The sequence below is a fragment of the Hemicordylus capensis genome, chromosome 11 (assembly GCF_027244095.1).
Source record: "Hemicordylus capensis ecotype Gifberg chromosome 11, rHemCap1.1.pri, whole genome shotgun sequence".
NCBI classification, from domain to species: Eukaryota; Metazoa; Chordata; class Lepidosauria; order Squamata; family Cordylidae; genus Hemicordylus; species Hemicordylus capensis.
The window spans coordinates 13,579,209-13,595,904 of NC_069667.1; the positions used below are offsets into that span (position 1 = coordinate 13,579,209).

The 16,696-nt window shown below is 44.0% G+C and overlaps 1 protein-coding gene across 3 annotated transcripts in view; it reads left to right on the top strand.

The window, feature by feature from the left end:
* NHSL2 (NHS like 2) overlaps positions 1–16,696 on the top strand; it is a 123,440-nt gene that overhangs the window by 91,504 nt on the left and 15,240 nt on the right. The window contains exon 8 of one of the 3 annotated variants that reach the window (XM_053273447.1): positions 12,174–14,902. The exons of the other annotated variants lie outside the window; for them this stretch is intronic. Within the exon in view, the coding sequence (XP_053129422.1) occupies positions 12,174–12,219 (46 nt within the window). The 3' untranslated portion in view covers positions 12,220–14,902. Of the gene's footprint in view, positions 1–12,173; positions 14,903–16,696 lie in introns of those variants that run through there. 3 annotated transcript variants of the gene reach the window in all.

The window sequence follows — 16,696 nt, forward strand, 5'->3', positions numbered from 1 at the left end:
AACCGCTGGAGGGTCAAAGTACTGCAGCCCTGTTCTGCAGTCTTTTCTAGTCTGCTCTGTAGTCTGGCATCGGGTGCTGCTGAACAGAACGGTTGAACTGGGGTCTGGATCCAAAGAACCATGTATCTAACTCCAGATGCCCAAGAGAGATTTGGACTTGTTGCATACATATCCCCCCACCCAATTCCAGGCTGCATGACTAACCTCTGGGTTTTCCAGGGGGCCTTATGCAAGGGGGACTCTGGGCCTCAGTCCACAAGGAAGGCTATAGAAGTGGGAAGGTTCTGCAGCCACCTCTAGCCGTCTGCCTCCTACTTCCTCCTGGACACTTATGCCAGGAGTGGATGGGCTGACCTCCCCTCTGCTGCTTGTCCTATGGCCTGTCCTCCCGTAAGAACCCACAGTGTTCCTCAGCACCCCAGCTGTCCTGCTCCATCGCCTTCCCTGTCCTGCTTCACAGCTCTAGTCCAGACCTGTCTGCTTCTGCAGCCATCCCAGCTACTTCCTCTCTGGCCCTGCCTCCCTGACCACATGGGCAAAGTTAGGCCTGACCATTGGCTGGCCACAACACCCCTGACGTTCTGTATAACCTCAAGAAAGTTGGAAAAGCAGCTTATGATGTGGCATGGTCACATCTGCTTAAAAAGAGAGAAGCCAAAGATTCTTCAGGCATACCTAAGTCATTCTTTGGATCCAGTCCAATGATTGGATCTGGTGTTAACAAGGTCTTATTGGCATTGCAAATATATCTGTTCAATAGCACTCTGTTTACCCAGTGCCATAAGAATGCCACCATTTGTCCTTTACAGAATTTCACTTCCCAGGGGAGAGTGCAGCAAGTCTGTTGTGTGGAGGTGTCTTCAGTCCTTTTAAGAGTTGCCCCCTTTTTGCCCTGCCACATCTCATCAGCCACCAAAACTTAGGTTCTCCGATTCTTTTGTAGAATCCAGTCCCCGCATTGTATGGCTCAGGACCACACATAAGGCTCATTCTCACAACAAGTACTGGGATAGGAGAAGCCTCCTACCTGAGGTCAGGAGCTGTGTGTTGATCCACTGAGTTTAATCCCAGTCAGAGAATCTTTCTCATGTGTTAAGCTCCAGCTGAGAAGTCTGAGCACACCCTACCCAGTTTTTGTCCCTAGCTTTGGAACATGGCAGAAAAGAATATTGTCCTACCCAGCAGGGACGTTGCATGAGAGCAAGCTCCTCACCTCCAACCCTGTTTTGAACTCACAGGTGATCACATAGTGGGAGCATGCACAGCTCCTGCACTAGGACAACCATCATCATGAGAATGAGCCTAGTGACTGCCTGCCTAGGACTGGAAGATGCATGCACTGCTCCTTCCATTGATTGGCACAGCCTGCATGTCTAATTACCAAAAAGTGCCCCTAGCAAAACAGAATAGCAGCCAGCTCTCAGAAGGGCCGGTAGCAACTTGCCAATTATGGGAAATGAAATGGTGTGGGGTTTTAAAAGGAAAAATAATATGTATCGGGGCATAGGTTTGTATGGATCCCAATACAGCCAATCCAGTTGTCTGAAACCCAGCGTATCTGACCCGATGCTAGCTTGTAGTAAGAACTTACGTCTCACTTTCTCTCTGGCATTGTATGGGGCTGGGATACTCAGTGGCAGCTTGGGGCCTCTCTGCACCCCATGCTGACCCCTCCTGGCCCCCACCTCTTCTCTTTTAATAGCAGGGGGCAGAAGGGCATTGTGTCGCCTTGCTGGTGCCCCCGAAACCTGCTACCAGTGGTCCCTTCCCCATGCCCCATGGAAAGGCCACCTCCACCAATACAGAGCATTAAAACTGACCAGGCCACGCAGAGTTGCATGCTTCAGAGATCTTGGTAATCTTTGGCAGAAGACAATTCTAGTGTAAAGGGAAGGGGTTACCTGCTTCTTTGTTTGTTGCTTTGCTACTTCCTTATAGCCATCTTGAAAACCTGCTAAACTAAACAGTGAACCGTGTGTTAAATTCGTCATGCACAGAGACTAAGGATTCTGTTGAGTCGTATTGGTTAGAAGAACATGAAACCAGGATCCCAGCTAGAAAATAGTTTTGCGTTATTCACTGCTTTATAAAATAAGAGGATGGAACCCAGAGCGTATTTGGGGGAAAGCTCAGACGCCTGTAATAGGGAATGGTAACTTTGCAGGCTGACATACCACAAAAGGGTATATCAGCCTAGTAGCATTGCATAGATGCCACTCACACAAATGGCATAAACACAAAACATGTGTGAGTGATGTTACATGAGTGTAAGCCTATTAGTTCCAATGGGCTTACTCTTGGTTGACACCATCGGCACAATTTTTGCATTGACACAATTTGTGAGTTGCACAACTTGCGTGCAGGCATCATTAATGGGCTGGCATACTCTTGGTATTGGCCACAAGTGCAGACAGACTGAAGAAGTGTATGGCAAAGTCCTTCCTGTTCCGTGCCTATAATACAGGGAATTGCATTCATGTGAAAACAAAGATAAAAGTCTGGTGTATCCTGGAAATGGGTTTAACTTAGCCTTTGCCTTGATGTGATAATAGTGGGAATTGAATTTTTTTTTTTTTACAAAAAATTAGCATGGTGTTTCCCCATCTGCAGTCTGAAGTGGAATAGTTCAGGAAGAGCTATACTACATGTTCTTTTTGTAACTTGTCACTTCGACTGTGATCCTGAACATGCAGACATGGAAATAAATTTCATTAAATTTAGTTCAAAATAATCCCCATCCAGCCATGAGACTCGCTGGGTGACTCTGGGCCAGTCACTTCTCTCTCAGCCTAACCTACTTCACGGGGTTGTTGTGAGGAGAAACTTAAGTATGTAGTACACCGCTCTGGGCTCCTTGGAGGAAGAGCGGGATATTTTAAAAAATGTAATAATAATTAAATGAAGGGACTTGCTCCCAAGTAAAGGTATTAAGGGATAAGAGTGCTAGGCATTCAGATACAAAGATAGATTTCTTGCACTGATCTTGCATTATGTTTGATGCTACCATGAGAGCTGAGAAGAGAGTAGGCTAGGCATGCCCAAAACCTTGGATACACACCCAAATTTGGGAACTGCTAAGCCTTTGAGAAAAGCATATATTAAAGAATTGCTTGGGAGAATTCCCAGATCACAGCCTATGCTTGCTTTTGAGATCTGCAAAGTTGCTGACGCTTTCTTTCGATAGGGGAGAAGTTAGAAATCTCCTTCCTCTCTCTCTATTTTATTTTGAAAGTGTCTGAAGAAAAATTGGTTTTGCGGTGCAAAAAACGTGAGGGAGCCCCACTGGAAAAAGGACTGCACACCAGAGGCAGTTTTGAAATTAAATAGGATCCAGAATTTGGCCCGAGAGATTACTTGACAGATTCTGTTCAAGCAAAACTTGGATGCCATAAAACCCAGTTAAGATCTCGACCAGAATGTGCATGGATTTCTTTTAAAGAAAGTAGTGTCTCTGCTTTCTTTATCCTTTTGACAGCATTCAAAAGGCATGGGGGAAATGTCTCTTTTTGCTATGGACTAACATGGTGGTTCTTTCTTATTCTGATGTAACCAGAAGTGTGCCTCTTAAAGAAAGATAAAGTGAGTTCATATCAGAGTTGAAATCATCAAACTGTGAAAACAAGGAAAGGGGCAAGATTTAAGCCAGTAGCAGTAATGCCACCACTCTGCTTACTTTTTTTGGGATATTTGGCTAACTAGATCGTATCCAGGAATCCTCTGCAGCCCAAGGTCACTAGAGAGACTTAGGATCTCACCTAGGGCAACTCTTGGGGAATCACTGCCTCTTCTTCTCGCTCCCCTCTTTGTATTGCCCCCCTGAAGTACTGCGCATGTGGTGTGTAATACTTATTATTTATTAAAACATTTTAATACCACCCAAAACTTGCGTCTCTGGGCGGTTTACAACTTCCCTCTGCTCCCCAAATGGCCTGCACATTCTGTAGCCCAACGTCTTTTTTTTTGCTCATTGCACAACAGCCCCCAATAATCAACTAGTCTCCTAAGCTACACTCGCTCTCTTGAAGATGAATTGCCTGCCTCAGCATTCATTTCCAAAAGGAAATGGTCTCAGACTGGGTTTCCAGCAGCATCCTTTCAACTCTGAAGTGTGAAGAGTTCCCCCCCCCCACCCCATAAAAGACTGTATTCCAAACAAGCATGTGCTAGTCTGGTCATCCAGATGTGGCTCAAGTTAAAACCAGGGCTCTGCACTTCTCAGTGCGGGGGGGGGGGCAGGGTCAAACTTCATTTAGGGTACCAAAAACCCTAGCACCAGCCCTGCTACAGCCTCTCTGCTTCACCTTCCCCCACCTTCTTAGATATCCTCAAGAGATTCTACCAGCATTCCATGGCCCCTGGGAAACCTACAGAACCTTTTCAGTGTTGGCACCTCAGATGCTCAGTTGCCCTGGAAGTTGTCCAGGTCAGCCATTAGCAGATTGTCTATTGAAGCTTTCTTATATTTGACTGCTATTCCCCACTCTATTCTCCAATATCCTGTGTGAATGCAGGGAAAGTCCATTCTCACACGCTTGTTTGACATTCTTGTTTTGCAATGCAGTGTTTGGGACAGGATGTGGATGTGGATGTGGGTTTGACCCAAGAGAGCAGATAAATGAAACTCCCCCAGCAAGAGCAGTCCTGAAGGACTTATAGGAGGGAGAAAAAAACAACCCTAAATCCTTGGTGTGCATGTGTTAAAGTTTTGGTGAAAGTTTTAGACATTCCCCCCCGCCCCCCAAAGCATAAAGGGCTGTGACTGTCTTCAGGGAGTACTCTTCAAGCTAAGAAATTTCCCACTCGTTGTTAAGTCCTTCCCCCACCCCAAGCCCCATTAGCCACCTGGTTGTCTGTTAAGTGCCCTCTGAGTTTGCAAACATTCCACTTGCACCAAGTAATAGTAATAATAGTAGTGATAAAATAATTTACAAAATCCAGGTAGTATATTAACCCAGTTTCTACAATATAAAAGGTTCTAAAAATGTATAGAAAAAATAGATATACTCACTACAAATACATTACATTTTCTTCGGGGGGGAAAGAATTGTGTCTGTGAACATTATTTCTCAATGTAGATTTCTCTACTATCACATTAGATTTAAATACTTTGAAAGATATCACAGGTGCTCAAACCACCTATACATCATGAAGCCTATTTACATTTGAACAACCTCATTCTGAAAACACTTAAAATCTAACCCCGATTGAATACTATAATTCTAAATGTATTGCTCCCAAGAAAAATCCATCATAATTGCTCTTAGTGTAATCAATACAGTGATCCTTAGCCTATGAACTTTATATATCAATATTTGTCAACATTTTAAAATAACAATGCATACGCCTTATGATGGTAACCTAATTTCTCTCAACTGAAATTAAATTGGGAAAATAACTTGCATGTTTTCTAAATTGAAAGCTTGTAGTAGTGCTGTGGAGTTGGTGTCAACTCCTAGCGACCACAGAGCCATGTGGATACTTCTCAAAAAGATCACTAACATCATCCAGAAATCTATTTAAGCATTCTACATCCAATTAACCTCCTCATTTAATCCAAAGGGGGCCCAGGTCTTGTGTGGATCCATAAAAGTTCTCAACATAGTAATATATTATTAATATTATCCTTATGTTTCCTAACATTTTCCACACACCAAAATTGTATGTCTTCGCTTTATGATTTGATTCCAAAAAGTGTTTTACCAAGAGTGCCTGTATCTTTCCTTTCCCAATACAGCTTTTGTGTTCTGTAATCCTGGTGTTAACATTCCTAGTTTTTCCCACATACAGCAACATACAAGGGCATTGTATAAAATATATCACTCCCTTGGTGTTACAATTAAAAAAATATCCAATTGTATATTCCTGGAACTTAGGAGGATTCTTAATTATTTTTTTTTTAGTTTAACACAATTGTTACAAACAGAGCAATGTCCACAAAAATATCCTGTAATATCTTGTAGGCATGATCCCATCTAAAGTATTGCTCTTAACTCGTTCCTTATTTTCCATGTTACTATGTACTAACATATCTCTAAAGTTAGGGCTTTGTTTGCGGGCAAACATAGGTGGATCTTTACATTTTGGACAATCCTGTAATAAATACCAAAGTTTTTTAATGATCTGTTCAATAGTGCATAAGGATATCAAAAGTGATGGGAATGACCATCTTTCCTAAAATATTATTCTTATTACTATTATAGCTGGAGGATTACAGTGTCTTTCTCTCTAAACTCTTAGCTGTATAAAAAGCTTGTTTATTAACATATTCCCATCCCACATATTACTTTCCCTACTCCCCCCTCTGTGTCTAAAGCAGCCATAGCACAGGTCACAATCACACTTTGCCACCCAGTGAGTGTAGGCCAGTGGTGACCACACCACCCAGGACAAACTAAAGAGGATTTGGGGGCCCCCAGGGGTAAGAGTGCCACTGCTAATATGTTTCACAAAACAATGATCCTTCAAAGTATGTAATTGTTCTATATGATCCATTACAAGATTGGCCCACTTGACGGGAAACCATTGCCACTCTCAAGATCTGCCAATAATAATTATGAGAAAATTTGGGGCGGGCATTGTTAAGGCCAATTCTGCTGGATTTCTGAGAAACATAGGAGAGGGTTCCAAAAAAGCTCCTTTTATTCCAAGTTAATTCGGTAACATCCAATGCTTCATCCTGGGGGATATTAGTATATAGAGAGACTGCATCTATCGTGACTAAAATAAGTTCGAAAGCAGGGAATTCAAGTTTGTCTATATAATGTAAAAGGTATGTAGTATCCTTCCAATATACAGGAATTTGGCCTACAAAAGCCTTCAAAAATGATTCAGGATATGTAGAAATAGGTTCCAAGATAGAGCCACAGCCTTATGGGTGTTCCTCGAACCAGTCTTTTTATGTATTTTTCTTCAGATTTTTGTGTAATTAATGTATCTCCAGGTTACCCCAGTCTGCTGGCACCTTCCTCTTACTCACAGGTGCTGCAGGTGTGCATTCAGAAGGATAATAACATTTCCAGCTCTTTCAGACAACCAGCAAATGCAGGGCATCAGAAAACACCCTCTCAATGCACTTTGTTAACCTTCGGATTTCTGTGTGCAAAACCCAGGCGCCAATCATCCCATCTCAGCTTTAGCGTACAACACTGCAGAAGTGTTTCTGATAGAATTGCACTTTCCATTCTGAGAAGGACATGTGCTGAAGGGCTTCCTCTTCTCATCTTCTCTTCCTCAAACTTTCTGTCTTATTAAGGGTGTGATGCATGTCCTTGATGAAACACATTGCTAAAACTTCTGCATCTGGCAGCTAATCTGTTCATCAAAGATGACTTCACCTGGTTTAAATTCACCAGTAAACTTCACAGGGAGGAGAGCTGGTCTTGTGGTAAGGTAAAGGGTGCCATTGAGTCGATGTCAACTCCTTGTGACCACAGAGCCCTGTAGTTGTCTTTGGTAGAATACAGGAGGGGTTTACCATTGCTGCCTCCTGCACAGTATGAGATGATGATGCCCAATATAGGTGTTTCCCATAGCCTGGGAAACATACCATCAGGGATTTGAACCAGCAACCTCTGGCTTGCTAATCAAGTCATTTCCCCATTACACCACTGTAATTCGTAAGAATGAATTCATAAGAATGAATTGCCTCCTTTACTTAGCAGGGTCTGCCTTGGTTTGTATTTGGATGGGTGACTACATGTGAGCGGTGTAAGGGATTTCCCTTGGGGGATGGGGCTGTCAGAGCATCGGCTTCTCATGCAGAAGGTCCCAGGTTCAATCCTAGGCTGCTTCTCCAGATTGGCTGGGAAAGACTCCTGGCTGAAATCCCAGAAAGTTGCTGCCCGTCAGAGTAGACCATACCGACCTAGATGGGCCAAGGATTTGATTCAGTAGACAGCAGCTTCTAGACATTTCCTCATGGCTTTTCTTTTCAGTATAGACTGAAGCAGAAGCCAGAGTTGTTCAACCTTCTTTCCTTCCTCTGCAAGTCACTCCCTTTCTGAGCAGAGTGTTCTGGCAGGCAGCGTCATCCTAAGAAACAGTCACCCTCCTTTCTATTAATATTCCTTTGTCTCCCTGGAGGTGTTACCTGCCCCTTCTGCTTAGATGAACTGGAATTCTGCTTGAAAATGTGCTCAGCTCCAGCCGCTGCCGCTGTTTGCTTGGCTTTAATTACATGTTCCTCCATCCGTTGCCATGGATTTGCACAATTAGGACTACAATTAATGTTCCAGCACAGAAGTTCAGTAAAAATACATCATAAAAAATGTCTGCGCTTCACTGATCATGAGATACTTTCCTGCCGGTGCTGTTTTTTCTGCTTCTCTGGCAAGGCTGGAAATGTTTGGAAGCTGCTGATAGGGGCGACACACCTCTGTTAGCCTCTCATCAACAGAGCTGGCTTCTTTCCGTCCCCTTCCCCATCCTGCAGTGGGGGATCAGAACCTGAACACTTCAGAAGCTGAAGTGGGAGCAACCCTGGCCTGTAGGACTGGATCCCACAGGGAGCAACCCCTGCCAAACTTTTAATTCCTGAAAGAATCAACAACCTGGTTCTCACCTCTGAGAACTACAACCTGGGTCCCAGAGCTGGTTAAACTGAGTCTGAGCTAAACCACTTCCTAATGCAAGAAGGGGCTTGTATCGTAACATGTTCTTGCAGAAAGTTAGTACCGAAATGCCCCCTTCATTTTTTCTGACCTATTTGCTGGAATGGATATTTCCTCCTGGAATCCACCACCTGCAATCTAAATGGTATGACCCTGAATCAAATTTACCATCTTGAGTTGAGAACAAGACCTGTTACTCCAGTGTGTGAGTTCTGAAATGGCTTATATCAAGCACGGAAGATGCACTTCAACATTCAGCTAGGCAGCTGGGTGTTAAATTTTTCCAGGAAGATGGCATTACATTTTTTATTTTTTATTTGTTAAAGATACAAAAACAAAAGGAACAAAATATAAGCACACAAATCACACACACACACACGTAAGCCAATAAGATAATGCACATGAACTCAGCTTGTAAGGGACAATACTCTTCTTTAATATTATTCATATACAAAATGGAGAAATGATTGTAAAAGAGCCGTAATGTATATACATATAAATATATGCTCTATATATTGCATGCATGTATAACAGCCATATATGTAGGGTCAATACATACAACTCCCATACTCAGTTGATTATAGTTAAAAAGGCAACTAGTGTATTTACCTGAATCCAAGACTGTGTTTCTTTCAAGTTCTTTGATGTTAGAAGTGTGAATTTAAGACTGTAGGGGGTCATCTTAAATTCAGAGTCCTCTTCTTTTCAGGTAAAAACAGATATAACCTGTATTTGAGGTTTTTTAAGGGGCCATGTTAAATTCAGAGTCACCTTCTATTCAGGTAAATACAGTTACTCATAAATTCATACATAACATAAATTTTGAATATTTTATAATAAACCCTCACATTAATAATAGAACCTGTATGTTTACATTTGTGCAATTATACCTTCTATTCCAAAACATATATCTAAGAATAACAGTCTAAGGAAGTCAGGCAGTCAATAAATTTGCTAAATAAATAAATTATAAATTTATTTCAGTCATTTTAAAAATCTATCATTGCCTTGTTTTTATTTCCATTTTTATATCTTAATACTGCACTGCTTGTACCCATTATCATTATCCACCAAATTTTACGCTGCCGTTCCTCAAGGGAAGGGAGGAAAGTTGATCTCCACTATTTAGCTAACAACATTTTCACTGCAGCAAATTAAGAGGCACGTTAGTAATTAATTTATTCTGGTTTTTGTACTGAACTTTTCATTTCTCTAAACAAAATACTTTGTGAATGTATTACAATTTGATCACCTGTGAGATGATAAATGTGTTGCCCCAAAGTGCAACTACCAAAGATAAATGTGTTGTCCCCCAAAGTGCAACTACTTTACAGAAATATGAAGAAATCCTGCATGAAAATCTTTGCAGCTCTTATTTAGCCAGTTCTATCAAATGCGTTCGCTGCAGGGGCGTAACTATCATAGGGCAAGGGGAGGCAGTTGTCTGGAGGCCCACTGCCTTGGGGGCCCCCCCAGAGGCAAGTCACATGACTGACACCCGCCCGGACTACCTTCAGTTGTATTCCTCCTCTTAAATTGATGTGAGTGTTAAGACCTGGAGCTACCAGAACAGCATGCCTTTCTCTAATACCATTAAACGACTTGCATCGTCCACAATTTACAAAACCTACCTCTCTCTCTCTCTCTCTCTCTCTCTCTCTCTCTCTCTCTCTCTCTCTCTCTCTCTCACACACACACACACACACACACACACACACACACACTTTTACTATGCTTTTTGTTACCACTGTTCAGCCTCATTTAAGATTTCTTTACTTCATGAACTGAGCTTCAGTGGGAAGGCATTTTAAAATCTTGTCTCTGGCCCCCCTTCAACCTTGCTACGCCCCTGGTTCGCTCCATCTAAGAAGGGCATAATACTACTGTAACGATGTCTTAAAATGAGTCCCTTTAATTTCTATACTTGGTGAATTTGTTTACTCTCATCTGGCAAATATGTTTCCATTACTCAACAGCAAGTAGTTTGTTTAAAAGTCTTGCCCACTTTTACCTATATGTATGAGGGCTGGCCCATCTACTAGGCAGACCTAGGTGGACCTAGGACATCACAGATCCCTGGGCAGACATTGCGTGGCCAAGGCCTGCCTCCTAGCAAGTCTCTGGCTTGCTTTCCTCCTCCTCCTCCTCCTCCTCCTCCTCCTCCTCCTCAGTATGCTCTGTCCTTGCCCCACCCTACCTCCATCCTCTCTGTTATTGCTCAGGTTGAAGCCTCCATCCTGTTTTCTCTTGCCCAGACCCCAAACAGGCAGTAAGTGGTGCATGTGATGGTTGGCTTGGCTGCAGTCAGGCCTCATGGAGGGAAACTCCTTGCAGCACCATTAAAGGCTGCCTCTCAGGGAGACAGAGAGTTTGGTTGGCCCTGAGGATCGCAGGGTCTGCACTGCTGAGGGAGAGAGGCAGTGGCAATAGAGGAAGGATATGGGTGGGCTCCGAGCTCCTCAACTGTATCCCCTCTCCCACTGTACCCTCAAATCAGCATGGGCTAGTCATTTGCTGGTCCCAATATTTATCTTTTACACTCACAACCAAATGGGTGGTGGTGGAGGGAGCTGAAGGGAAGGCAGGAACCTGCCGACTCCTTCCCATGGTTGGATCCCCCGTTGGGTTCCACCACCCTCAACTCACATAAATACCACAGCAGTGTTCCTCAGGGCTGCATTCGGGAGACTGTTCCCCTTTTCATTGCTAGCTCAGCATGAGGGCAATACATGCCCGGTTAGGAAGAGTGATGGCCACAGAGGATTGTCTTGACATTATTTTCAACACTCCGATAATTATACCTTGTACACAGGTACACATCTGCACATGTGTTTCACATACACATATTCACAAGTTATGTTGAACACAGGTATAGCCGTATACCTCCTATCTGTATCATACGTTTGAGAGGCCTATACCCGGATTCTTTCTAAAAATAAATGCAGGTACAGTCATTCACACAAAAACATGTATGAGTGTACAGACATCTGCACACTTGTACAATGTAATGTCTGAATGGGGCTTTTGTTGAGCAGCAAAGAGTGGCACAGAGCAGTGGAGATAGAGGGAGGCAGGTGAGGGAACAGTGACAGTTGAGGACATCTTGCTGCCCACCTGGTTCCCCCCAAATCCACCACTGGAGATAACCAGCTCACCTCGCCTCATGAAAGGATTGCTCCCCATGAAGTCTTTTCAGCAGCTCTGATTTCAGGTTGAACACCAATGCCAGACAAGAAGGCCTTGTGCTGTAAAAATGTGAGGGCTGTGTATTCCTTTTCAAATGGGAACAGGAAGTGAAGGCCAGGTGTCACCCTCACCCATCTTTAGCTTTAGCTCTCCCACATGGGGAGGCAGATGGAGAGGGGGAAGATGAACCCGGCAGAATAGGTTTTTCTCCTCTTCTTGGCCTGCCTTCCCTCTCAGGAGAAGCAAGATCAGAACATGGGCAGTCTGTGCCACTTGTACTCTGCCTAGTCTCTGAACTGTCTGCACTAAGTCCTTCAAGCAAAACTCAGGAATGTGCTGACGTACCAATGACTGTAAACCTTTGCATTTCCCGTATAGGTGGCACAGTGCCCGGAACAGAGGAGGAGAGCTGGGCTTGTGGTAGCAAGCATGAATTGTCCCCTTTGCTAAGAAGGGTCTGCCTTGGTTTACCTTTGGATGGGTGACTGCATGTGAGTGCTGTAAGTTATTCCCCTCAGGGGAACAGCCACAACTCAGTGGAAGAGCATCTGCATGCTTGCATGTTAAAGTAGGGCTGAGAGAGACTCCTGCGTGAAATCTTGGAGAAGCCACTGCCAGTCTGTGTACTGAGCTAGATGGACCAGTGGTCTGACTCAGTCTATGGCAGCGTCCTATGTCTTTATCTCACCCAATTGCCAAGTCAACCTTCTCTTCTCCTTTGGATCCTTGGTAGCAGAACCCTTCCGAGTGCCATGTGGGCTCATAGACCTAAGGGTTGATGCTGGAGCAGGGCTCCAGTACTTGAGTGTACTTGGGTACACCAGCTGTTGGACTACAACTCCCAGCATCCCTGACTGTTGGCTACTGTGCCTTGGGATGATGGGAGTAGTAGTTCAGCAACTGGAGAACCCAAGTTGTGCCACCCTGCTGTAGTCTAAATTAATTGGCGGAGGGCAGGGAATCCTCCTAGCTTGAATTTCCATGGAAACACTTCCCTTTATTTACTCCTTATCTCTCTTTCCCCTGACACCCTAAACCAGACCTGCATAATTTTGGCCTTCCAGGTGCTTTTGAACTACAACTCCCATCACTTCTATTGGCCAGTGGCTGAGGTTGATGGGAATTGTAGTCCAACAGCTGGACAGCCGAAGTTGTGCAGCCCTGCCTAAGGATAGATGTTGTTGGATTCCGATGGCTGAGGAGAGGCGGAAACAAGTTGTAAAGATGTAAAAGTATTGAATTGGTGCGTTAATACTGGGAGAGGTCCTGTTGGAAGCTCTGGAGAGCTGCTGCCAACTTGAATGGACAATGCTGAGTTAGATGGACCAAGAGTTTGACTCAGTATATGGCAGCTTCATATCTAAATGTATGTAAAACCTCAGGTAGCCTCGAGTGATTTCTTGATCCATTGGATGATCCCTTGATAGGGTAAGGGATTTTGCAAAAGTTCTGGCAGGATTTGCCACTCACCCACCCCAGTTTTGGCCTGTTGATCCTTACCCAGTCAACCCTTTTATTTTGCTGCCCCAACCACAAATCCAGCAGCAGTTCCAAGGGAACTGAAATACTGGTAATTGCTGCAGAGGTCTGAATGAGCCCATTTTCAGGCCTACAAAATGAATGTTGAGAGATCTCCTTTCTTCAGGCATGTAAAAAACAAACTGTTGACCAGTCCGAATGTACTTTGTGGTCCTCTTTCTTGTAGCCAAGTCATCTCTGAAGGCAGCACCACTGGGAGGTGGTGTGGGGTGTCTCATTCCTGAACAAATATATTATAGATGAGATATATTTCCCCCACAAAGGGTTTTATAAAGAAGCACTTTCTTAAGAGGATTCATCCCATGAATGTATTTGGCCACACACAGAAACCCAAGATGCAAAGAGAAGTGAGTCACAATCTGGGGTGCATTTATACAGCTCAATTCCAAGACATGTCAGAGAGAAATGGTTGCCTGTATGTGTGGCCAAGAAGAAATAAAAATGCCATTAACCTTGTATAGTGTTGCATAGAACTGCTCAGGAAAAAATAACAAAAATGTAAGGAGGTGAAATTGAGATATTTGCTGTGGCTAAATGTTTCTTTGGTTGTGTTTATGATTTTTGTTCAGACTGCCAAAACCGGCTAGCAAAAGAGCCATACACTGGTTTCTGTGAAAAGCTACCTCAGAAACCTCATTTGGTTTTCTTGCTAACCGAAACCACATTGAAATAGAAAACAATCCTTGACCCTGACACCATGTCCTTAAAAACCAAAATCCTCATTTTTGCTAGTGAATATGTGTGCTCTTTTGGTTTCTTTCCCACAATCACCTAAGTCAGGGGTTCCCCAGATGTTGACCTAAAACCCCCCATCTTCCACAACAACTGGAACTGGAAGGGATCAAATGGGATGATGGAAGTTGTAGTCCAACAACATCTGGGGACCCAAGCTTGACAACCCCTGACTTAGGAAATAATTTTCTTTTTATTTTAAGCCTGCATCTCTTTGGAATCTATTTTCCTTGCTCTACACCTAAGTGGATTTTGACAACCTTTTCTCCTGGGGTGATTCTGTACAGTCAAGATAACCTAAGTCCTACCTATACATAATCTAGCTATCTCTATATTTGTATTAGTCAGATTGCTCGTGAGCCTGTCACAAAGAAGACTGAAGTATTTTTGACTCTTTTGTGTGTGTAATGCCAATCTGATTTGGGGGTGTGCGTCACCCTCTCTTGAACCGGCACTCCACTTCTTGCCACTGTACAGTTATTTGGAGATGCATAGAGACCTTTTTATATTTCTGAATGTTGTACTTTTTAACTCTTGCAAGCTTGGTAATACACTATCTCAATGTCTTTAAGAAAACTGGCTGTAAGTGTGGTGCACTCTCTTGGCAACCAACTGGTTGCAAGATGGGGCCGGAAGCCCCATGGGGTACATTGCATGCTGGGAGACAAGTGGCCAGGAGTTGGGCTGGGAGAAGAAAGCCAGATGGGGTGTGTCTCCGCTGGGACCCTTTAGCGGGCCTCTCACACGCTTCTCCTGTAATCTGTTGCAATTGAAGTTTGTTCCTGCTAACGCGAGGGCTGACACCCCATTAAAGAAATCCTAGTTGATTAATTGTATGGGTTGTGGTTGATTAATCAATTAATTCACTTGATTAAATTGACATAGGTTTGCATATTAACAAAACAGCATAGCTGAAGTGGGGGAAATGCACCCTTTCCTTGTTTTCAGGTGATGTGCACATAGTGAAAGCTCACAGAAGAGATATTTCATATCCAAGGGGGAATATCTCATCTGGGGGCATCAATAAGGGGTGGCCCATGGGGTACAGGCTCAGAATCCCAAATCTCATCAGCCAGATCCCTCCTGCAGGACCTCTTCCAGCAAGGCGGTACCTGCACAGAGTAGGGGATAGAGCTCCTGGCCTCACCTACCTCTCTGCTGCTTCCACCTTCGTAGGTAGCTGGGGGTGATGGGAGTTGTAGTTCATCTGGAGAAACCCAGGGTGGGAACTACTGCACTAACCACTACACTACACTGGTGCTCCTTTAACCTCTTGTAATGTCCATTCCCAAGAAAGGCAGCTCATTATTAGTAAAGCAGTTCCTGGTGATCTTCCCTCTTTAACCAACAAAAAGGTCAGACATGCATGTGTGCTTGGGTGCACCCTGAAGGTAATGCGATGCAAAGCAAGAGTGCATGCTCAGGACCGCTGAACCTTAGAACATTCTGCTCTGCACCATTCTGCTTCAGGTTGCTTGCAAGCTGGCTGGCAAATGGTGGCAGGGCTGGAAGGCAGCGTTGATGGTGAGCAGAAGGAGGGAGGCACACCACACATCAGAGAAACAGCAACGGTATAGAAATCGAAATAAATTAATAATAATACCGGTAATGATAATAATGCACATGTAACTTTAAAACACTCTGTACTGACTGTACAAGCAGAGAAAAAGGCTGAAAGAAATCATATCAAGAGGAAGAGAAACATCGGAAGAGGTGAAAGACCAAAGGCCCTTTTAAGCAGAAAACCTGGGAGAAAGATAAAGCAGGTTCTCCTGTTTGAAAACATTTGAAGGTATATTGTCTAACTAAATGCTTCCCCCATTGTTTGCAGTTATGGATGGATTTGGGGGACATAATCTAGTAGGAAATTATCCTACTTAAGCCCTGCTGAAAGTTCCCATTCATCAGCCAGGAGATCTTCCTGCTGTATTAAAATTCTTGAAGTCCAACAGTCATTAGTGAATGTGCAGGGGTTCTCCAACTGGGGCCGCTATCTAGATGTTGTTGGACTACAACTCCCATCACCCCCAGGCACAATTCTGACCAACAGCCCATGTTGGACATCCCCCCCCCCTTGAGTTCATAGCATTGTCTTAACATTCATCAGCAAGTAATCTGGAGCTCAAAAATAGAGCCAAACTTCAAAATATTGTATTTTCAGTGTGTCGGCCACTTCTGGTATGATGCTGACCGGGGCTGCAGAGAGGTACGCTGCAGCCTGGCATCAGGGGTTTGGGGCACAGCACCGTCAGGGAGAAAGCGGAAGGGCAGATAAGGGCATCCTCCCTGCCCTTTGAAGCCCCCCCCCCGCCTCCAAACCGGCTCGAACGCTGGACTGCCAGACTGGTCCGGCACTCCGTACAAGGAGTGCCAAACTGGTTTGTACACAACCCTATCCTTTATTTCTGCTTTTTGGACCTTTTTTTAAGCTCAAGGAACTTAAGCTCCCAATTCCCACTGACTCAAGGCTTCATTATTCACAATTTCTGTATTCGCGCCTATAGGCGAGAATGGAACTCTCACGGATAACGAGAGCCACCTGAATTTGCAATGCCTTTCCCTTGTGAACCATTAGTAAGAAAATGTGATATATGCATATTGTTTAGGGAAAGAGCCACGTCTTTTTGCCA